This window comes from Physella acuta, unplaced genomic scaffold (assembly GCF_028476545.2).
Source record: "Physella acuta isolate Inbredline_101_S28 unplaced genomic scaffold, ASM2847654v3 ptg001259l, whole genome shotgun sequence".
In the NCBI taxonomy this organism is placed as follows: domain Eukaryota; kingdom Metazoa; phylum Mollusca; class Gastropoda; family Physidae; genus Physella; species Physella acuta.
This window is the reverse complement of record NW_026732774.1, coordinates 102,735-121,642: the sequence shown is the minus strand read 5'-3', so window position 1 is coordinate 121,642 and position 18,908 is coordinate 102,735. Positions and strand designations below refer to the sequence as shown.

The window sequence follows — 18,908 nt, the reverse complement described above, 5'->3', positions numbered from 1 at the left end:
GAGGTGGTGGTAAAGATAGATGTAGTTTCTGTGGTGGTGGACGTGGTGGTGGTGGTGCTGGAGATGGTGACTGTTATTGGTGGTAAGGGGTGGAGGTTGTAGGATGGTGTTGTAGGTGTTGGTTATTGAAAGTGGTGGTGGTGATGGTGACTGGGCGGTTGTGGTAGAAATGGTCGCTAGTATGATGATGAGTGTGTTGATAAGGATGATGTTTGTGATGGCGGTGAAAGTGGTAAAGATGGTGACAATGTAGACGATGATACCGATGGTAGAATTTTGGGAGGATGAAGAAGATGTCTGGATGGATGATAATAAAGAGTATTTAATCTCTTGGTGAAACCTATTTAATTTTTTGTCTCAAAAACATTACATTCTATTATTATGGTATAGTTAGGATGAAACCCAAGATTTCAAAGTGTCTTAATTAGAAAAATTGTTAACAACAATGGATCTAGCATTGTCTTTGTGGTTTTGTTTGTGTGTGTGTTAGGGGAAGGCTAGACCTACAAGCCTCTCCTAAGATCCACCAATTTAGAATTGAAATTTGTAAAATATCATAAAAGTCACAATTAAGCAACATTTATTTAACTTTTGATGGGCTTAATTTTTTTTTTTCAAATTGTGGGAGAACCGAATGGGTGGGCTAAGCTCCATTACTTAAAGTCACCCCTTAAATCTGCCTATGATTGTTAAATGTTTTTACCCATCTGATCTTACAGTTCGACTGTAAACAATTTTATTATAAAATTTCAAGTTGTCAAAACCGTTCTGTGTATTGAAATAGTATTGAATTATTTTTCTTCAGTTGATATTCCGCAAAGTCGCAGACGTGAAGAAAGAGAGAGAACTCGCCGAGAAGCGCAAGAACGACCCGCCCCTGGATCTCGCCAACGACCACCCCGTGCGGAAACTCATCTCACGCTTCCGGAAGATCAGTGACTCCAAACACGACGTTAAACAAAACTCGCACGACGTTGAGCGAGGCGGCGGGAGCGCGGGGTCCACGGCCCCCGAAGAGGAGACCCCACAGCAGGACCGGCCACACAGCGGGACCCGCATCATTACGGTGTCCGAAAACCCGGATCAGTCTGCGAATAAACCCGCGCCCCGGCTAGGCGGCGGGACGTCCCGGTGGGGTAAATTTTTATCCGGAGCGACAAGCGGAAGTAGTTCGTCGGACTCCGAGTCGAAAGGAATTGTGGGTGAAAAGGCGATTCCTTTGAACGATTTGTCGCCTAAGGTAGAAGCTAAACCTGTTGAGGCTACGAAAGCGCAAACTAAACCTGTGGGGAAATGGGGTCGTTTTTTAAGCAAACAGCAAGAACCTATAGAGGAGTCGCCTGAAGATGAGCTAAGGACAAACATGAAGAAAACTGACTCCGCTGATAGCGGGATTCTTCGCAGTAGCAATAAACTAGACCAAATCGTCGAGGACCCGGCGAGAGCGGAAGTTGCGCACCAAACGCTGCACACCACCCTCAACATCAACACCGTCAATAACCTCACGCGGGAAACCTCCAGCATCAGCAGCAACGGCACCAACCAATCAGCTGAAATGACCGCGGTTACCGCAACCGCTGCCGGTTACTCCGTAGGACTGACTGCTGCGGAGCAGCACATGCTGACGTCACTATACGACATCCGTTTAGAAATCAAAGAAGAAATCGAAGGTCTCCGGCAGAAATTGAACCGCATTGATGAACACATCTCGGAGGTGTTGAGGTTCTTCTCCCCCGCCACCACCCCGTCGTCGTCAGTATCTACCTACGCCAGTTCAAAGTTCAACTCCCCAACCAACGTCACCAGTTCCAACAGCGGGGATCAGTCCCCGAAGAACTCGGTCTCCTCCTTCCCCCGCAACGAGGATCCCGAAGATCCCATCGTCACTGCTAGAGACATCACCCCCATGAACATCAGCACCGAAGCCGCCCCTGACGAGCCTCAGCCGGCTCGCCAGTCTAGACCTTCCCCGCCCAAAGGCCTCGGGGTTTCCCAAAAAGACACCAAACGAAAAGGCACCGGAAAGAAATCTTCGAGAAGATCCTCTAAATCCTCGAACAGCAGCAACGAAAGCCGGAAACAGTCGACCGGAACGCCGGAACCGGTGCCAGGAAGGGTCCACGGGTCAGTGCAGGTCGACGTTCCAGAGGACGGGGAGGAGGTCACCTCTCTAGAAGACGGTGACCTTGACATTTTATGAAAGCGGACATCCGCGTCGTAAATTTTGTACAATTTCCAATGCATTGAACCTGAAGTCCTCCTCGATTCTGTTACAGCGTTTGTTGAAGAATGTAAATAGTTTAGAATAAACAAATGTTAATATGTTTTAAAATACACATAGATGAACAATGAGCATCGGACCAATATTTTAAAACAAATGCATTCCTGCCTCATCTGTGATTATGTATTTTTTTTATTTCATCCTCTTTATACTCCCATAACTAAATCAATGCATGACACGAACAAAACTAGCACCGGGTCCTTCGTTACAGTACTCACACTCTTTTAATGCTAGAAGTAGAACTCTGATATATAACGTATAGTGCAGTTGTTTTGTATTTTTTTTTAATAGGTTTACAATGCATTTCAATATTTTTTAGTGCCTAAAGCAACTGGCTGGAAATATTAAAAATGTATTTAAAAATACAGAATTTAAAAAAAAAAATTTTTTTGTTAAAACTACTAATGGGGTAGGCTCCCCAAAAAGAAAAAAAAACGGGGAAAATTTATTTTTAATTAATAAGCCTTTTTTTAGTTATTTATGTGTATTTAAGTTAAGGTATTTATGGGGAAATATGTGCATGCATTAGGGACCTCCTTAATATATGGTTAAAAAAGCTAACATATATATTGATCATAAAATCATTGATCCTTCTTCAACCAACTCTAATAGAATCAACTAGCTAATTTTTTTTAACAAAAAACACTCGACAAAAAAAATTTCAAAATTGTGTATGATGAAATACCATTAAATTTAGCATTAATTTTAATTCGGACCACAACAAAAGGCTGTTGTTTTTTTTAAAGATGGCCGCCGTTGTCATGGCAACCAGACTTCCAAAAAAAAGTCCTTGATGCATGCAAATATTTTCTATTAAGTACCCTAACTTAGATACACACAAATAAATAAGTAAAGCTTATTATTTAAGAAGTTTTTTTTTCTGAAGCCTAACCCCTTAATTTATATTAAAAGTAAATGTATTATCTAGTCTTATAATCGAGTCTGTTAAAGTAAAAACTATAATATTGTTAGGATCAAGGGTTAATGACAAACAAAAAATTAGACTAGCTAACTGCCTTGGTAGGAGTCTACATCCAAAGCATTCAGCTATTTTTATTCTCATTTTTCATCTCATTTACGCTACTAACCTAATCAAATGTTAATTATGTAGATATTTTTTTATCTCATGAGGTCCAATTGTATTAGCTCATCTTCCATTTAAGCTCATCTTCAATTTAGCTCGACTTCCATTTTAGTTCATCGACTGAACATCAATTCACATTAAATCCAGACATATTCCAATTTACTTACTTACCTATTTTCTTATTGTTAAACCACTAGATTTGTCTATCTTTAAAAAATTCTTATCTTATTTTTAATATTAAAAAAAAGCGCCTTATTTATACAGACAAATCCTGCACGATTGCACGACATATTCTTTTTACAAAAAAAAAGTAGAATTTAAAAAATACAAAATTAATCAAATATTTTATTCCGTAGAAATCTATGCACCTTTTTTTTTAATGTACACTTTTAAATAACAAACATAGTTGAAGTAAGAAAACTACTGCTATTGTTTTTTATTAAAAAAATAACTAATAAATAATTTATGAATTTTGCTTTTTTAAAATTATTATGACTCCATTATTTAACACAAATAAAATGCTGCAATGATTGATTTATTTTTGACGATGTTCACACCACTTTTTACATACTTGCACATTCCATTACCATGCAACGCAATGAAAGCAGGGGACGTAATCCCGGGTGCAAGGGAAATAACCACTACCACAACCAAGCGGACAGTCTAGCCTTCATGTCCTTATCGCTATTCCGGGTTGTGTTACTTTCGTGTTACTACTATCTGCATGTTTGAAATTTTTCTTCATTAGCTTAGTGCAGAGTCGAGTGTAGATAAGAAAGGAACATATTATATATATATATATATATATATATATATATATATATATATATATATATATATATATATATATATATATATATATATTTAATGTAGAGCCATAACGCCGATTGGCAGCGACTCTTGCTTGTAATGTCATTGTATAAAATCAGATTTACAAAGTAAACGAATAAACAAAGTACGTTATCATAGAGACAGAATAGTATACTCATAATATAATGCGAAGGAGTTTGTTCATGGTTTAGTAATTCTAAGTTTGTCTCGTAAGTTGAGCGGGGATGTAGAGCAAGGCTGTAGAATTTTAGTAGAATTTCTGCTGTTTAGAATTTAATTGACACGTCAAGAACAATAACTTACACTGATTTACATCTATCTTAATGAAAGGCTTTAAAACTCTTTAGAATGAAAATCTCCACAACTATGTGATTTCGATTATCTATTTCTGAAAAAAAAACTAATATTGTTAAGTAATTAATGGTGTCGTTGTTTATACAGTAGTGAGGTTGTACGTTTAAAAAATTATAATAAGAACGGGTATGGTCTCTAGCAATGTTATACAGCTTTATCTTGGGTATAGGGCTGGTAAGTAGGTCACCAACCAGTTCTATGGCTCATGTAGGTTTTATTGAGCCGTAGAACTGGTTGGTGACCTAATTACCAGCCCTATAGGGGGGGGGGGGGTCTAAAATCTATCTCCAATTATTATGTTTAATTTTTTTTTTTTTTTTGCTGTACGGTTTGTGTACGATCGCGGAAATAATTAAAAGAAGAATTTTGAATGGATCTCGTCTACGCTTCCTCCACCAGTAAGCACTATTAGAAGTAACCAACTTCCTTCGTGAATTTATCAAAAAGAAAGTGTTGAACTTGTCATAAAAACAAGTCTACCGTTGGCTACCGCACTGAAGAACAATTAGAACATTCCCTTCCCTGTCTTAAACAGGTGTTTTTTTTTTCACCTCCAAATAAAAAGGCAGTACAGGAATCTATTACATTTTAAATTATTAGTTCTTGTTTACATATAACTTGTTTAATAATATATGTGTAGATATTCAGCTTTATGCCGTGTTCACTATTTATAGCACTTAACCTATTTACTCTATAATGTTAATTAGTCTGTAACATATTTTTAATTGTTGGCAAATGCATTTAATTTTTTTTAATCATATGTTTACGATAAACATTGTTTATATTGTATTTAAAAATACCTAACCTTTTATTATAAAAAAAAATTGTTGTGATCAAAATGTCGAGCATGATGCAAATGTTGATTTTTTTTTTAAACCATTCAAGATGAGATTTTTTTTTGCTGTGATAAGCCGTGTTGTGGAAAGTAGGTTACGGGAAGTCACGTGCAATGTTAGTGTATTTTTAATCGCCAATCAGATAGTTGAAAAAGAAAAGGAAAATCTGGCTGATATAGTCAAACAAAAAACGTCATGAAAAAGTACCAAAGAGATACAAGTTCTAGATCAAAATTTCTCTAAAGCGAGTCTATTAAAAACTGAAAAGTCAAGTCAGATACGTAGTCTTTTCTTCCAGTAATAATAATTCAAGGAAGCGATTATAATATATATATATATATATATATATATATATATATATATATATATATATATATATATATATATATATATATATATATATATATATATATATATATATAATCACACAGCCTACATATACAGATTCTCTTTTGTTTAGGCAACCTTTGACAAATATTCATCAATGACATATTGTTACAATCCATTTAGTTAAATATTTAACTTCTTTGTTATATTAAAGGGGTCGCCCATAAAGAATGTCACACACGTGGGCGTGGTGGGGGGGTGAATTTTGTGACGATATATGACGAGGGGGGTGTTGGGTGTTCAGAAAGTGCCATTACACTCTTTTACAGTTTAAAAAGTAATATCAGAAACTGAATTTTAACCCTTATTTCGCTTTTTAATGGCTATTTTTTTTTAATAAATTATATTAGAAATCGATAAATATTTTCAAATTGACTGAACTCTAAAAATATTTTAGAAAGCAATCGATGTTTTTAAATAAAAATAAACAGGTAATTTTGTGACAATGTTTGACAATGGGGACTGTTTGGGGGAGGATGATAATAATCTTCAAGAAAAACGTGACATCATTTATGGATGACCCCCCCCCCCCCCCAAACATGTCATGAACATGAATAAATCCATATTCCACATTTTTAGCCAACCCTTTATTTAATATTTTTCAACTCTCTTCAAACTTGTGTAAAGTAGAGCCTATAAAATCGCAGGATTAAGTGAAGTAATGTAATAAAAACGTTCTTAAAACATTTAGGAAGGCATTATTCTAGCAAGAATCTGAAATAGTTGAGAAAACAACAATCATTGTTTTACCCAAAAAATACATAAGAGTTGTCTTTCATGAAATAAAAGGTGTCACGTGACTAAACCATCATTTTATTTATTTACTCTCACTGTCCTCATGCAAACTGTAATTATAGCCAACACAATGTGGTCCATTGATTTCATAGAAGAATATTGCCGACCAATTACATTTATTATTGCTGATTAAATAACTGAACACACTGTGGTGGTTGTTTTTTTTTATGTTTCATTTGATCTGGATTCTAATTTGTGGGCCCTAAAGTATGATTTGTAGGGTCCTATAAACTGGATCAAATTAGTGAGGATATAGATCTATGTCTGAAGTCCTATGAACTGGATTATTATATATGGGGACCTATGATGTGGATTATTATATCTGAGGTCTTATGAAGTGGATTATTATGTAATTTGTGGGGTCCTATGGCTTGGATTAGATAATGATTGTTGGGTCCTTTGACTTTGATTATAATATCTGAGGTCACATGACCTCGATTATTGGCTAGTTTGTGGGGTGTCCTATGACTTAGTTTATAAGTTGTGGGTCTCGTGAAATGGAATATAATTTGTAAAAATTCGGTTCAAATGGAAAAGGTTCCAATATGGTTCAAAACGAACAGGTGTACATTTTTTAATTATAAAATAGGCCGACACCAAAATACGTATTAGTATTTAGATCTAAGGCTTACTACTAGGCAGATAATTCAAGTGTTCGGGTCGAACAGCACAAATTATTAACGTGAAAGAATCGATTTAAAGTCCTGTTCTGGGTACTCATCACTGGGTCACCCCCAGCTATTATGGGGGGGGGGGGGCTGTCTATCTCTGGCCAAGGAATTGTGGCTAGGGACAGGATAAAACATTTAACTCGTCACACGAGAAGTATTTCTTTCAGACTTTGGGGGGGGGGGGAGACGGACTAAATTTTCCGGGAGGGGAGGGGGCGGACTTTTGTAAAAATATTTTTTTCAATATAAATTCTATTTCCTTCTTCCAGAGGACTCTTCCCCATCTCACCTGAAGAGATGCCTAAAAGAAACTCAGCTCACGAAAAAGAAACTATACAAAACACCTTTATATAGAAAGGACTTAGGTCTAGTGTACCTGTACCCATAGACAGCGAGGACTTAGGTCTAGTGTACCTGTACCCATAGACAGTGGTGTCAATGGTTGTGATTTGTTTTCTTTTCATCCTAGCGATCCATTGGGCAGATGATGTAGAGTTCTTATGTTTCTTCATCTCGGCATAATGAAGGGAGGGTGTGGTCAGTCACTAGTCATAACCCAGATCCGAACCCTCTACCATTCGACCACGCCATCACAGTTTTACTAGATCTGTAACTATACCTACAAGGGCCAAGTAAACTAAAATATATATTTTTAAACACTATTTTTATCTTCCCGGAAAAAAGTGTCTAACTAGTACAACGTGAGACGACTGAAATTATCAACAGGCTGTTTACAAAAAATAAAATAAAACAGGTTTATTTACTTATAAAGATTATTAGCCAGTAGATCTATATCCCAAATGTGCAAGAGGTAGACAGAGCCGGCGTTAGGGGGTGGCAAACGGGGCGGTCGCCCTAGGCCCCGCGCTTGAAGGGGCCCCGCGCTTCAGCAACGCCATTGTTGCCTAAATTAGTTTGTAAACTTAAATAATCTTTGCTGAATTAAATTTTAAAAAAAACCCCAACTAAATGGCCGAAATTGCTGTATGTTAAAACTGAGGCCAAGGCTGATGTTAGTGAGTTATCCTCTACATGGACTAGGACAGACCGTTATTCTAAAGAAAGACATTAGTGTCACACATCGCTGACACGGTCGACTCGCTATTGTCCTGAGGTGACTGGAGATGGCGGTCGCGAATTAGCCCCCGACCTGACATGGGAGGTAAAATCGGGAAAAACGTAAAAGATACCCTATTGTTTGCGGACCGTTGAAGACGTTTTTTTTTAGTGAGCAGGCGGTGGTGCCTGTAGTAAACAGTCAGTGACCTGATGATGGCTTGCAGAGGGGGAGGGGGGGGGGAGAGAGCGGATGGGGACATGCCCCGGAAATCCAGAGTATTTATCCCTAAAATCATAATTTATACACTGTATGGGCATCTTTTGTGTAATTATGCATATTCACCACGATACGTTTGATAGGCATCCATACAGTAATTATGTTCATATTTATTTTATATATTGTCAGGTCATCTTTAAATACATTATACTTGTACTTATTTTTATATTTTTGAAGGGCATTTATACAGTAATTATGTCCATTTTCTTTTTGGTAAACTTTAACGGTATTCGTAAAGTGATTAAGCACATGTTTATTTTAATTAATTGTAGGGACAGTGGCGTAGCGAAGTCGGGTGTCACCCGGTGCGGCACTTAATGGTGTCATTTCCCCCCCCCCCCCCCCAGAAGGGTAGCGACCCTTCCCGGGAAAAAACTTTCAAATTTCCGATTTGCATCCCCCCCTCCTCAAACTTTCGATTTGCACCCCCTCCCCCTTCCACCTCAAACTTTCGATTTGCACCCCCCCCCCCTCAAGTTTTTCTCTATATATTTTGCTATTTTTTTGCCTTGGTGTCACCCCCCTAAATGGTGTCACCCGGTGCGATCCGCACCCCCCCCCCCTCCTCACTACGCCTCTGTGTAGGGATATTCAGTATAATAGTTAAGGCCAAAGTGATTCTTGTTTTAAAATAGTGTAGGCACACTAAACAAATTATAAAGTCTATACTGTTTGATTCTCCTGATTTCTAAAACGTCTAAATTACCGGCAGCCCGAGCATGCCATCGCGAAACTCATAAATAACATGACGCTGGCTGTCACATGGTTCACTTTCTAATTATAGACACGGACCTTCTCTTGTGAGAACGCGGTCTTAATCTGTAATGTAATACGCGGACGCTCTATAAACACGCACCTTCTCTTGAATGGCTGCGGTCAGAGATCCAGTAACGTAGTACCCGAACTGATTTTTTTTTAGGGTTTGGCATCCCATAGATTTAAATGTACAGTTATCCTTCACGGGCTTCACCTCACCCCACCAACTGTCACCCCCCCCCCCCACACCAGTGTTCCACCTTACTGAGCGTCCGTGATTACATTTGAGAGTCATTTCATTTGGATATGTATAGCTGTAAACAGTGTTTTTCACGATTCGAGCTTATTCCGAAATCTATAAATGTTTTGCTATTTTCCCCGGCATCCACACACTTTGAATGCCCCTGTAAACACACAATAAATTGAGAAAATATCGATACTATCACCTGCCACTGTGGACCGATTTAACGTTGCTTCAAAGTGCACGAAGGTATTAAGTCAGCCAAACAGTGCCTTCAGTACATTTGGAGTATTCGGGATTCCTTTCCCAATACGGCGATCGCCTACAGAATCTTGCTAACAGTTCCAGTCACAGTGGCAAGCGCCAAAGAAGTTTCTCCAAACTGAAGTTGATCAAGAACTATTTGAGATCAACGATGTCCCAAGACAGGCTCTGCGGCCTGTCGATTCTGTCAATAGAAAAAGACATAGCCTCCTTTTTGGACTATGATGATATAATCATGGAATTTTCCTCACGAAAGGCAAGAAAAGTAGATCTTCGTTTGTGAACGTACTGGTAAGATTTTCATAAATAAACATTTAATGTAAAAAAAATCAGGTTTGAAGCTGACGTTCATCGTCTCTTTAATGCGTGTCTCAAACTTATATCTGTTTTATTTTTTACTTTTCAAACAAAAAGCCTTAACAGAAACAAGCAACATTTCAAAAGCACTTCTAAGTAAACAAATTATTTGTTAATCAGTGTCTTAATGTTAATACGACATTGATAAACAGCTTAAAAATACCATATATATCGTTATAAATATTAATTCGCGTTGAAGAGAAAAAAAAACGCCTCACTGTACATGTTTTAGACACCAATGAAAAAATATAAGGCCCCGCGCGGATTGTTGGCCATAGGCCCCGCGCACCCCTAACGCCGGCTCTGGAGGTAGATCTAGCTTCTCAACAGTAGTAGTAGTAATTTATAATAATTTATATAGGCCTATCTAGCTTTTTTTTAAAATTCTATAACTACCAAAAAGTTTCATTTATTTTACCAGTGTAAGTCGTAATTTAAAATATCTTTTTTGATTTGCCCAATTTATAGGTAGCAGTCTTATCTAAAATGAGTGTATTATTTATATTGTATACGGTAGTTCAAAAGCATTTCGCTTCTGCTTCTAAAAATAGTTGCCAAAATGGCGTCTGTTATGCCGTGAAAGGTAGGATAACTCCCGAAAGAAGATTCTGCCCGCAAGATAACAAAACGAAGAAAACACTTGACACAGCGTCGGTGGTGTAAAGGTTAGCATGGTTGCCTTCCAAGCAGTCGATCCGGGTTCGATTCCCGGCTGACGCATTGTTTTTACAAACTTTTGCCGTAAATTCTGTATTAGTAGTTTTAAAAGTCCGAACTTACTAGCATTCTAATTTTTTTTTTATTTAATCAAATATACATACATTAAACAAAAACAATGCAAAACCTGTGAGATATTTTTTATTATATGTGTAGCCCGAAACGGAAGTGATGTTATTAGCGATTGATGATGCCGTTGATCCAATCCTTCAGTGCAACTACGTCAGCGTACACTCCGGGTTTTCCAGCTTCGGCGCAGCCGATACCCCAGCTCACAACACCTATGGGAGGAACACAAAACGGTTTTTTATTTTTCATTTTTTTTATTTTTTTATGTTCTTTTATTTTATTTATTAAATTCAACGTGCAATGAGTTTATTAATATTTTATTATATAGTATTTAACTATTTAACTATAGGTCCTACCTCCGTACCTTATATTACAAAGATTGTAATATAGTCTTTAATGAGTGGGACAAAAATAGTTACAAAAAACTTGGAAGTAACATTTTTACTTTTTATTTTGGTGACTATTACTTGTAAGCGTTTTTGTTTGCAAGGAACGGTCACTCCGTTAAACATATAGATTCAGCTGACTTAAATCATCGGTTATATACAAATTTACGTTCTCCTCAAGGCCCAGTGGCGTAACAAGGCGGGGGGGGGGGGGGGTGCGGGGTCCGTACAGTTTGACACCATTTAGGGGGTGACACCAAAGCGAGAAAAAGATAATATTGACCGTCAAAACAATGTTTTATCCAGTTAAGAAAATTGAAAAAAAAACTTAGAGAGATGACAATCTGCCAAAAATGCTAAATTGTTGGGGGGGGGGGGGGGGGTGTTAAAACCTCAATTACAGCACCGGGTGACACCCGACCTAGTGACACGTTTGCTTAGACCTACTCTGTTATCTAAGATATGTATTTTAAAAGTCTCTGGCCCCTCTTTGGTCTTGTAGTGCTGAAACGCATGTCCATCCGGGAGAGCGATTCTGAATGTTTAATGTAAAATAAACATAAGTAGCATACCTGTAAGTGTCCATCTGTTGTGTCTGTAGGTATAGAGTGGACCACCACTGTCACCCTAAACAAATTTGAGAAAAAATGTTTATTAAATACTTCGAGAAATATTGTTAACTATATCGTATTATACATGGGACGACGTGGCCTAGAAGTATAGCGCTAGACTGTTAACCAGCAAGCCTCGAGTTTGACTCCTGTTTCAAATCAATAGAATATTCGGACCACATCCATCTCTGATGGGTACCTAACTCATGTTAGGGAAAGTAAAGGCGCCTGGGCATAATGCTGACCACATTATCCTTTCATATTCCGAGGTCAAGAAACTCATGCCCAATGGATCGCTTTTCTTTTATTTTATTTTACGCCAAATAATTGTAACTACTGTTGGCAATGTATTTTAAGATCTTTAAAAATACTATAGTAATACTCTTCATTTATTTTATTTTATTATTTTTATCTATGACTAACAAAGGACGGCATAGATAGATAGAATGAATTTAAAGGTAATTGTTAAAGCACAGATGAACTCAAATTATCAAACTGCAAATATCAATCATGCGATAGTTTATAAATCATTTTTAAAATTGATTTATAAAACCATCACATGTTTGATATTATTGACGCGGGGAGCTGTAATTTCCAGTCTAAATAATTATTTCATGTCTATCTCAAAACATTGTAAACAATCATCAAGCTGAGTTCTAGAGTACAGTGGGTCATCAATTAATGACGCCACACTTATTTTGACGCATTTTAATACCCTCCTCCCCATCGTCACAAACCGCTAGCATTCATCACAAATCATCACAACATTCCTTATCCTCCTCCCTCATCCCCTGTGTCTCCCTATAAGTGTGACCCCGTTTATGGACAACCACCGGCCATTAGCCTGCCTCTATAAATATCCGTCTCGAAAATTACATTTTCTTTAACTTAGCGACAACTTTATGCTATGGTAGAGTATTTAACAAAGTAACTGGAAATCTACTACTTTATTTTTCTGTTGAGTAATGTAACAGGAAGTCACCTGACAAGCATCAACGCCACCTGTCGGCAGACCTGCGCACAACATCCGGGCAGTGATGGCCAGTGGAGCATAACGTTCTGCGCACACAGCCCTGGATTTGATTGGCTTGGCCACTTGGTGGAGCTTGTAGGGGGAGGAGCCACCTAGAGATGTCAAAGGTCGTATTACGTGTATGTGTGTGTGTGAGTGTGAGTGTCTGAGTGAGAGAGAGAGAGAGAGAACTGCTGTGCGTATCTGTGTGTAAATAAGTGTGAGTGAATGCAAGTGTGTGAGAGAGCTGCGGTGTAGGCCCATGTGGGGGTGTGAGTGTATGGGTATGTGAGAGAGAGCTGCCGTGTGTATATGTGTGTGAGTGTGTTGTTTGTGAGTGTCTATGTATTTGAAATCTGCAAAATATGTGTTGTGTGTGAATGTGTGGGTATGCGCTGCTATGACAATATGCGTCTGTGAGTGTGTGGGTATAAGCTGCTATGTAAATATGTGTGTGTGTGTGAATGTGTGGGTATGAGCTGCTATGTAAATTTGAGTATGTGAATGTGTCGGTTTAAGTATAAGCTGCTATGTAAATATGCGTGTGTGAATATTGGGTATAAGCTGCTACGTAATTAAGCGTGTGTGAGTGCATACGGGTGTGTGAAAAGCTTTGTAAAATCCACATTTTAACACTTCAAAACCATTTCTTTAAACTTCTGTCAAACTTTCCTAAACTCACCAGAAGAAAGAGTTCCCCATCCAGCAACTATGGCGTGTTCCCCGTCAGTCCATAGCTCGTTGGGAATGCAGACCGGCTGGATGTAGTTGTTGGTTGGCAAGGCGGTGGAGATGCGGAACACGGCGATGTCGTAATCGTTGGTCCAGGAGTTGTAGCTTCTGTAGGCCCATCAAGTGTTAGACGGTATAGAGGCGTTGTAATTTAATATTTTGAAATATAACAATCTAAAAACAAGTCATTATATTAGAATGTTATATATTCATCTTCGCTCTGAATTGTAAGGATGGATTGGATTTCCTCCTACATCATGAGGTATTACGGGACGGAGTGGTCTAGCGGTAGAGAGCTGGACTGCTAACCCGTAAGTCTCGTGTTCGAATCCGGGTTCAAGTCAGTAGACCGTCCCTGAGTCCACCCAACTCTGATGGGTACCTAACGCACGTTAGGGAAAGTAAAGGCGGCTGGTCATAGGGTTGACCACACTATCTCTTCATATACCGAGGTCATAGAAACAAGCGAACTCTACTTCACTTGCCCCATAGACCGTCAGGTTTGAAAGGGGAAACTTTATTTTTATTTCAGCCTGCTTTTCTTCTTGGATTTGCTTTCATAGACTTTGCATTTTTTAAAACTTTGGCAGGGAAAATGAATAAATTGGTACTTTGGAACAATAGATAAAGACATCATAGATTATTCATCTTGACCTTTACTGACTTAATACAGAGAAATTCTAAATAATACGTTTGGTATCAACTTCAGCTGCAGAGGCGGCCGAAAGAAAACAGGAGTCTGTAAGGTAAGTCCAACCGGCTAAAGGCACCCCTACTGTTAGACTTCGGAGTTCCGTCTCTTAGCTGTGTTGCTATCTCCAGCTAACGAGCTTTATCTGTCCGGAGGTTCGAACTCCGGTATATCAGGTAAGCAACCATGAGCTCCACCTACTTAACAAGAAGTAAATGTTTTCAGCGATTACTCACGCGTGCACGGTCAAGGCCGAGAAGTGGATGATAACTCTGTGTGGTTCGCTGGCATCAGAACGGTCGTGTATACCACAGTGGGCGACGTAAGCACTGGCGGCGTGAGAGCTGGGAGGAAGGGCGTGAAAAAATAAAATAAGTTGAATAATCAAATACAGAAGATGAAGACGGTGGTTCTTTTTATTTTGACTGCAGTAGTTTGAATAAAAACATAAGAATTAAACTGTCGTTTTCAGAGTTTCTTCCAGTGTCCGCCCCACCATCCCGGAAATTTTAGTCCGCCCCCCCCCCCCCGAAAATTTAAAGTGTCCCCCCCCCCCCCCCCGGAGAAAAAGGTCTGGAAGAAACACTGGTCGCTTTGTTCTAAAAGAAAAAAAAGTAATAATATGTTTACTTATTCGAAGAAGAAAAAAACTACGTCTTTCTAATTCAAAACAATACAAGGCGACTTGGGGACAAGCATAATAATATATTAACTTATATGTAAATGTTAAGATATTAAACCGTTTCTTAAAACAAATCTGTTTTTGCGTTTAAACCCTGCAAATCTTTTAGCAATATCCACTAATCTCACGTTTAAACGTAAAAGCTCTCAATGTTTACCTAGTTAATTTTAACAAGCAGCCATTTATTTAAATAACATTAAGCAGTTGGAAGCTGCGATTGATAGTGTCCAGTTAAATTCTTTACCACAATGTATTCAAATTACCTTAAGCAGTGGGAAGCTGCGATTGATAGTGTCCAGTTAAATTTTTTACCTTTATGTATTTAAATTACCTTAAGCAGTGGGCAGCTGTGATGAGGAAATATTGACCAGCCTTATTCTTCACCAAGTTGGACCCACAGATGTGGAAGTTAGGGCTAGCTGACGTCCGTAGACTGCACTGTAAGACACACAACAGTATGGAGTCAAATCTTCACTCCCTAGTATCACTAATACTATCAGTGCTTCTTCTTATTCTGCGTTCTTAATTTAGTTTATGGTGGAGGATTTAATATCAGTGCTAATTTGTTAGTTAGTTATTTTACAAATTTACACCAAGGGGGGGGGGGGGGTGACACCAAGGCAAAAAAAAAATTGCAAAATATATAGAGAAAAATGACAATTCTACTTAATTAATTCGAGTGTTAAATAGTCTTTTAAGAGGAAATTTTACTAATCCCGACAAGGGTGAAAGGGGGGGGTGCAAATCGAAAATTGAAAGTTTGTCTCCGGGCGCCGGGAAGGGTCGCTACGCCTCTGGAAGTGACACCATTAAGTGCCGCACCGGGTAACACCCGACCTCGCTACGCCACTGACATTAATATCTAATTTTGTATCGCGTTTTTATCCCCAATATAACCACAGGTTTGTTTAAGTGCATAACAAATTTACTTTTTACATAAAATAAAAATAAAAAAAACGACCATGGTTAAATTAGGTAGCCGAATTAAATTTAGAGAATGTCTAATTTTGTTTCGGTATTATAATAAGGAGTTGTGCGTCCACTGAAATGATAATTAGCCATAATTTCCCCCGATGAACCCTAGGTACCCAGTTGTGCTGTGTCGACTCACTGGTACTTTTCTTAATAGGGCTGGTAAGTAGGTCACCAACCAGTTCTATGGCTCGTGCAGGTTTTATTGAGCCGTTGAACTGGTTGGTGACCTACTTACCAGCCCTATTATACCGAAGACCATAATATCATGAGGGAGTCGTGCTTGAAGTAAGTGTAACACTCGCAGTCTATCACCTACAGAAGACGCGACACAAACGGGATACCGTCGCTGAACAGACAGACAGGCTCAAACAATGTCTTCTATTCACCTTGGTCTAACCATGTCTAGCCTTAACTTTAAACATGTCAAAAAAAAAAAACTTACGTGACAACTACCATGTTATGACACAAAACAAAGCCGGCCAGTACTTACAACTGCCGGCCAGTACTTACAACTGCCGGCCAATACTTACAATAGGACTGGTAAGTAGGTCATCAACCAGTTCTATGGCTCATGCAGGTTTTATTGAGCCGTAGAACTGGTTGGTGACCTACTTACCAGCCCCGCCGACCAGTACTTACAATCGCCGGCCAGTACTTACAATTGCCGGCCAGTACTTACGATTGCCGGCCAGTACTTACTTACAATTGCCGGCCAGTACTTACTTACAATTGCCGGCCAGTACTTACAATTGCCGGCCAGTACTTACAATTGCCGGCCAGTACTTACAATTGCCGGCCAGTACTTACAATTGCCGGCCAGTACTTACAATTGCCGGCCAGTACTTACAATTGCCGGCCAGTACTTACAATTGCCGTCCAGTACTTACAATTGCCGGCCAGGTGTAAGGCACGGCTTCATGTCCACCGACGATACGAGCGGTCAGCTCTGAGACTCCGTTCCCTGACGCCAGAGGTCTGTGTCCGCATCCGGCAGCGTCAATGACGTCACCAATACTGTAGGTTAAAAAAATAATACATCAGGCTCATGGAAATGATACCCTGCTCATTGTTTGCTTTTTTTTTTTATTTTACGAGAGATCTCTGTTGAAGCACCGGGTCTATTGTTTAAACACACGTCTTTGACTTTCTGTAGTAATGACTCATCTCTCATTCGTGTAAGAACAGACAAGCTTGCATAGATCACTCTCACATTCTCTATACACTATACACACATTACTGTTCTAAAATTGAGAAGTTCACGTCAATGTTTACGTCAATGTTCAGGTCAATGTTCAGGTCAATGTTCGTGTCATTGTTCACATCAGTGTTCACGTAATTGTTCACGTCTGTGTTCACGTCTGTGTTCACGTTAGTGTTCTTGTCATTGTTCACGTCAATGCTCACATCTTTGTTGACGTCATTATTAACGTCATTGTTCAAGTCAATATTCACATTAGTGTCTATGTCAGTTAGTTCTGACAATGCTACGTTTCTCAGAGAAACTATTTTCTTCAAGACAACACTCCCAGTACTTTCCCCCAGAGAAACCAGCAATGTTCCGTGTTAGTTGCTGAAGTCACTATGGCTACTTACGCTCTATCCGCCCTGATGAGCTCGGTGAACCTCTTGGGCATAGCCCATGCTGAAAGATAAAACAGGAAGCTATAAGTTTTTTATACTGCTTGTACCTTTTTTATGTATTTTTATGCATTGATAAATAAGCATCATCAGTTGGATTGTAGTTTAGGTTGGAGAGGGGGAATTTTTTTTCATTTATTTACAAGGGATGTAACTCCTGCCTTCTTTTTTTTTAAACTGTGACTGAAAGCTATTTTCTCCCGGTGCAAAACTCTAGGTATGATGTCTCTCTTCTTCTTCTTTGTTCTTAATTGAAATGTTGGATGGGAATTCCCTCCAACACAATACAAGTATTGCGTGTCAACATGTTATGCGCCATATGGTCCGTTGACTCCAGATTTCAGTCTGCTCTACTTTCCATAACCTTTCTCCATTCAAGAACAAACCACAGGGCAGAATTTATTTGACCTTGGAGTTTTCCCTCCAAGATGGGTTGCTGTCCCCAGCTAACGATCATCGTCTGCCCGTGTTTCGAACTCAGGACTTCTGGAGTGAGCAATCAACCGTTCTCCTACCTGACCACGTCGCACCCATTGTGAAGCCATTGATTTCATATTCTACGCGTTTTTTTTTTTTTTATTTTTACTTTTTGACTGAAGACACGACTCGTTTTCTAATTTTTCACATAATTCCCAATCAGTCAAAAACTATTTAAAACATACAGTAAGTTTGTATTAAAGAACAATTTAACGGCTTACCTACGGCCGCAAGGAACAATGGTGCCAATAGAAACCTCATGGCGACAATTAACAAAACTGAAACTACCAAGCGCTTATCTTTATAAAAATTTTAACCACGATTTTATCCAGAGGCGTCTCTTCAAGATTCAGTGTCGTGGTCGGATTCTGTTTGCAGTCATGTGTAGATCTAATTAGAATATGATTGATTCTCAAACTTTGCCAACTCAACGTATAAGCATAGGCTCACTTCGTTTTCTCTAATAGCCTAGCTATGTTTAGGTTTTTTATAATATTAAAATAAAAATTACGAGTTACGTTTTAAGTCTAGTGGTATATTCAAGAACCTACAAATTAGTTCAACGCAGCCGACATGATAATCACGAATTGCAAGACAGATACACAACGTCTATAACACATTTATTTGCTGTGACCTTTTTCTTCTTCGTTCGTAGGAATTTAACTGTAATATCCTATACCAGAAGAGCATGGTATAAGCAGGTTACATTGGCAGTACCTGCGTGC

The 18,908-nt window shown here is 38.7% G+C and overlaps 2 protein-coding genes and 1 non-coding gene across 3 annotated transcripts in view; 2 read left to right on the top strand and 1 right to left on the bottom strand.

The window, feature by feature from the left end:
• LOC131957707 (potassium voltage-gated channel subfamily H member 1) overlaps positions 1–2,200 on the top strand; it is a 32,101-nt gene extending 29,901 nt beyond the window's left edge. Inside the window, exons 12-13 of the mRNA XM_059322453.1 lie at positions 806–1,526; positions 1,596–2,200. Of these exons, the coding sequence (XP_059178436.1) occupies positions 806–1,526; positions 1,596–2,200 (1,326 nt within the window). The remainder of the gene's footprint in view (positions 1–805; positions 1,527–1,595) is intronic.
• An 8,641-nt stretch (positions 2,201–10,841) lies between these two features.
• Positions 10,842–10,913, top strand: Trnag-ucc (transfer RNA glycine (anticodon UCC)). Its single transcript has one exon. It is a non-coding gene; the product is annotated as a tRNA-Gly (tRNA).
• Positions 10,914–11,033: 120 nt separating this feature from the next.
• On the bottom strand, positions 11,034–18,506 carry LOC131957714 (trypsin alpha-3-like). The gene is made up of 9 exons (XM_059322460.1): positions 18,405–18,506; positions 17,662–17,710; positions 16,956–17,082; positions 15,425–15,531; positions 14,648–14,755; positions 13,671–13,828; positions 12,959–13,101; positions 11,938–11,992; positions 11,034–11,191 (listed from the first exon to the last, which is right to left on the bottom strand). Exons 1-9 carry the CDS (start codon positions 18,442–18,444, stop codon positions 11,088–11,090), a joined length of 891 nt encoding a protein of 296 aa, XP_059178443.1. The 5' UTR covers positions 18,445–18,506; the 3' UTR covers positions 11,034–11,087.
• Between the last annotated feature and the right edge of the window lie 402 nt (positions 18,507–18,908).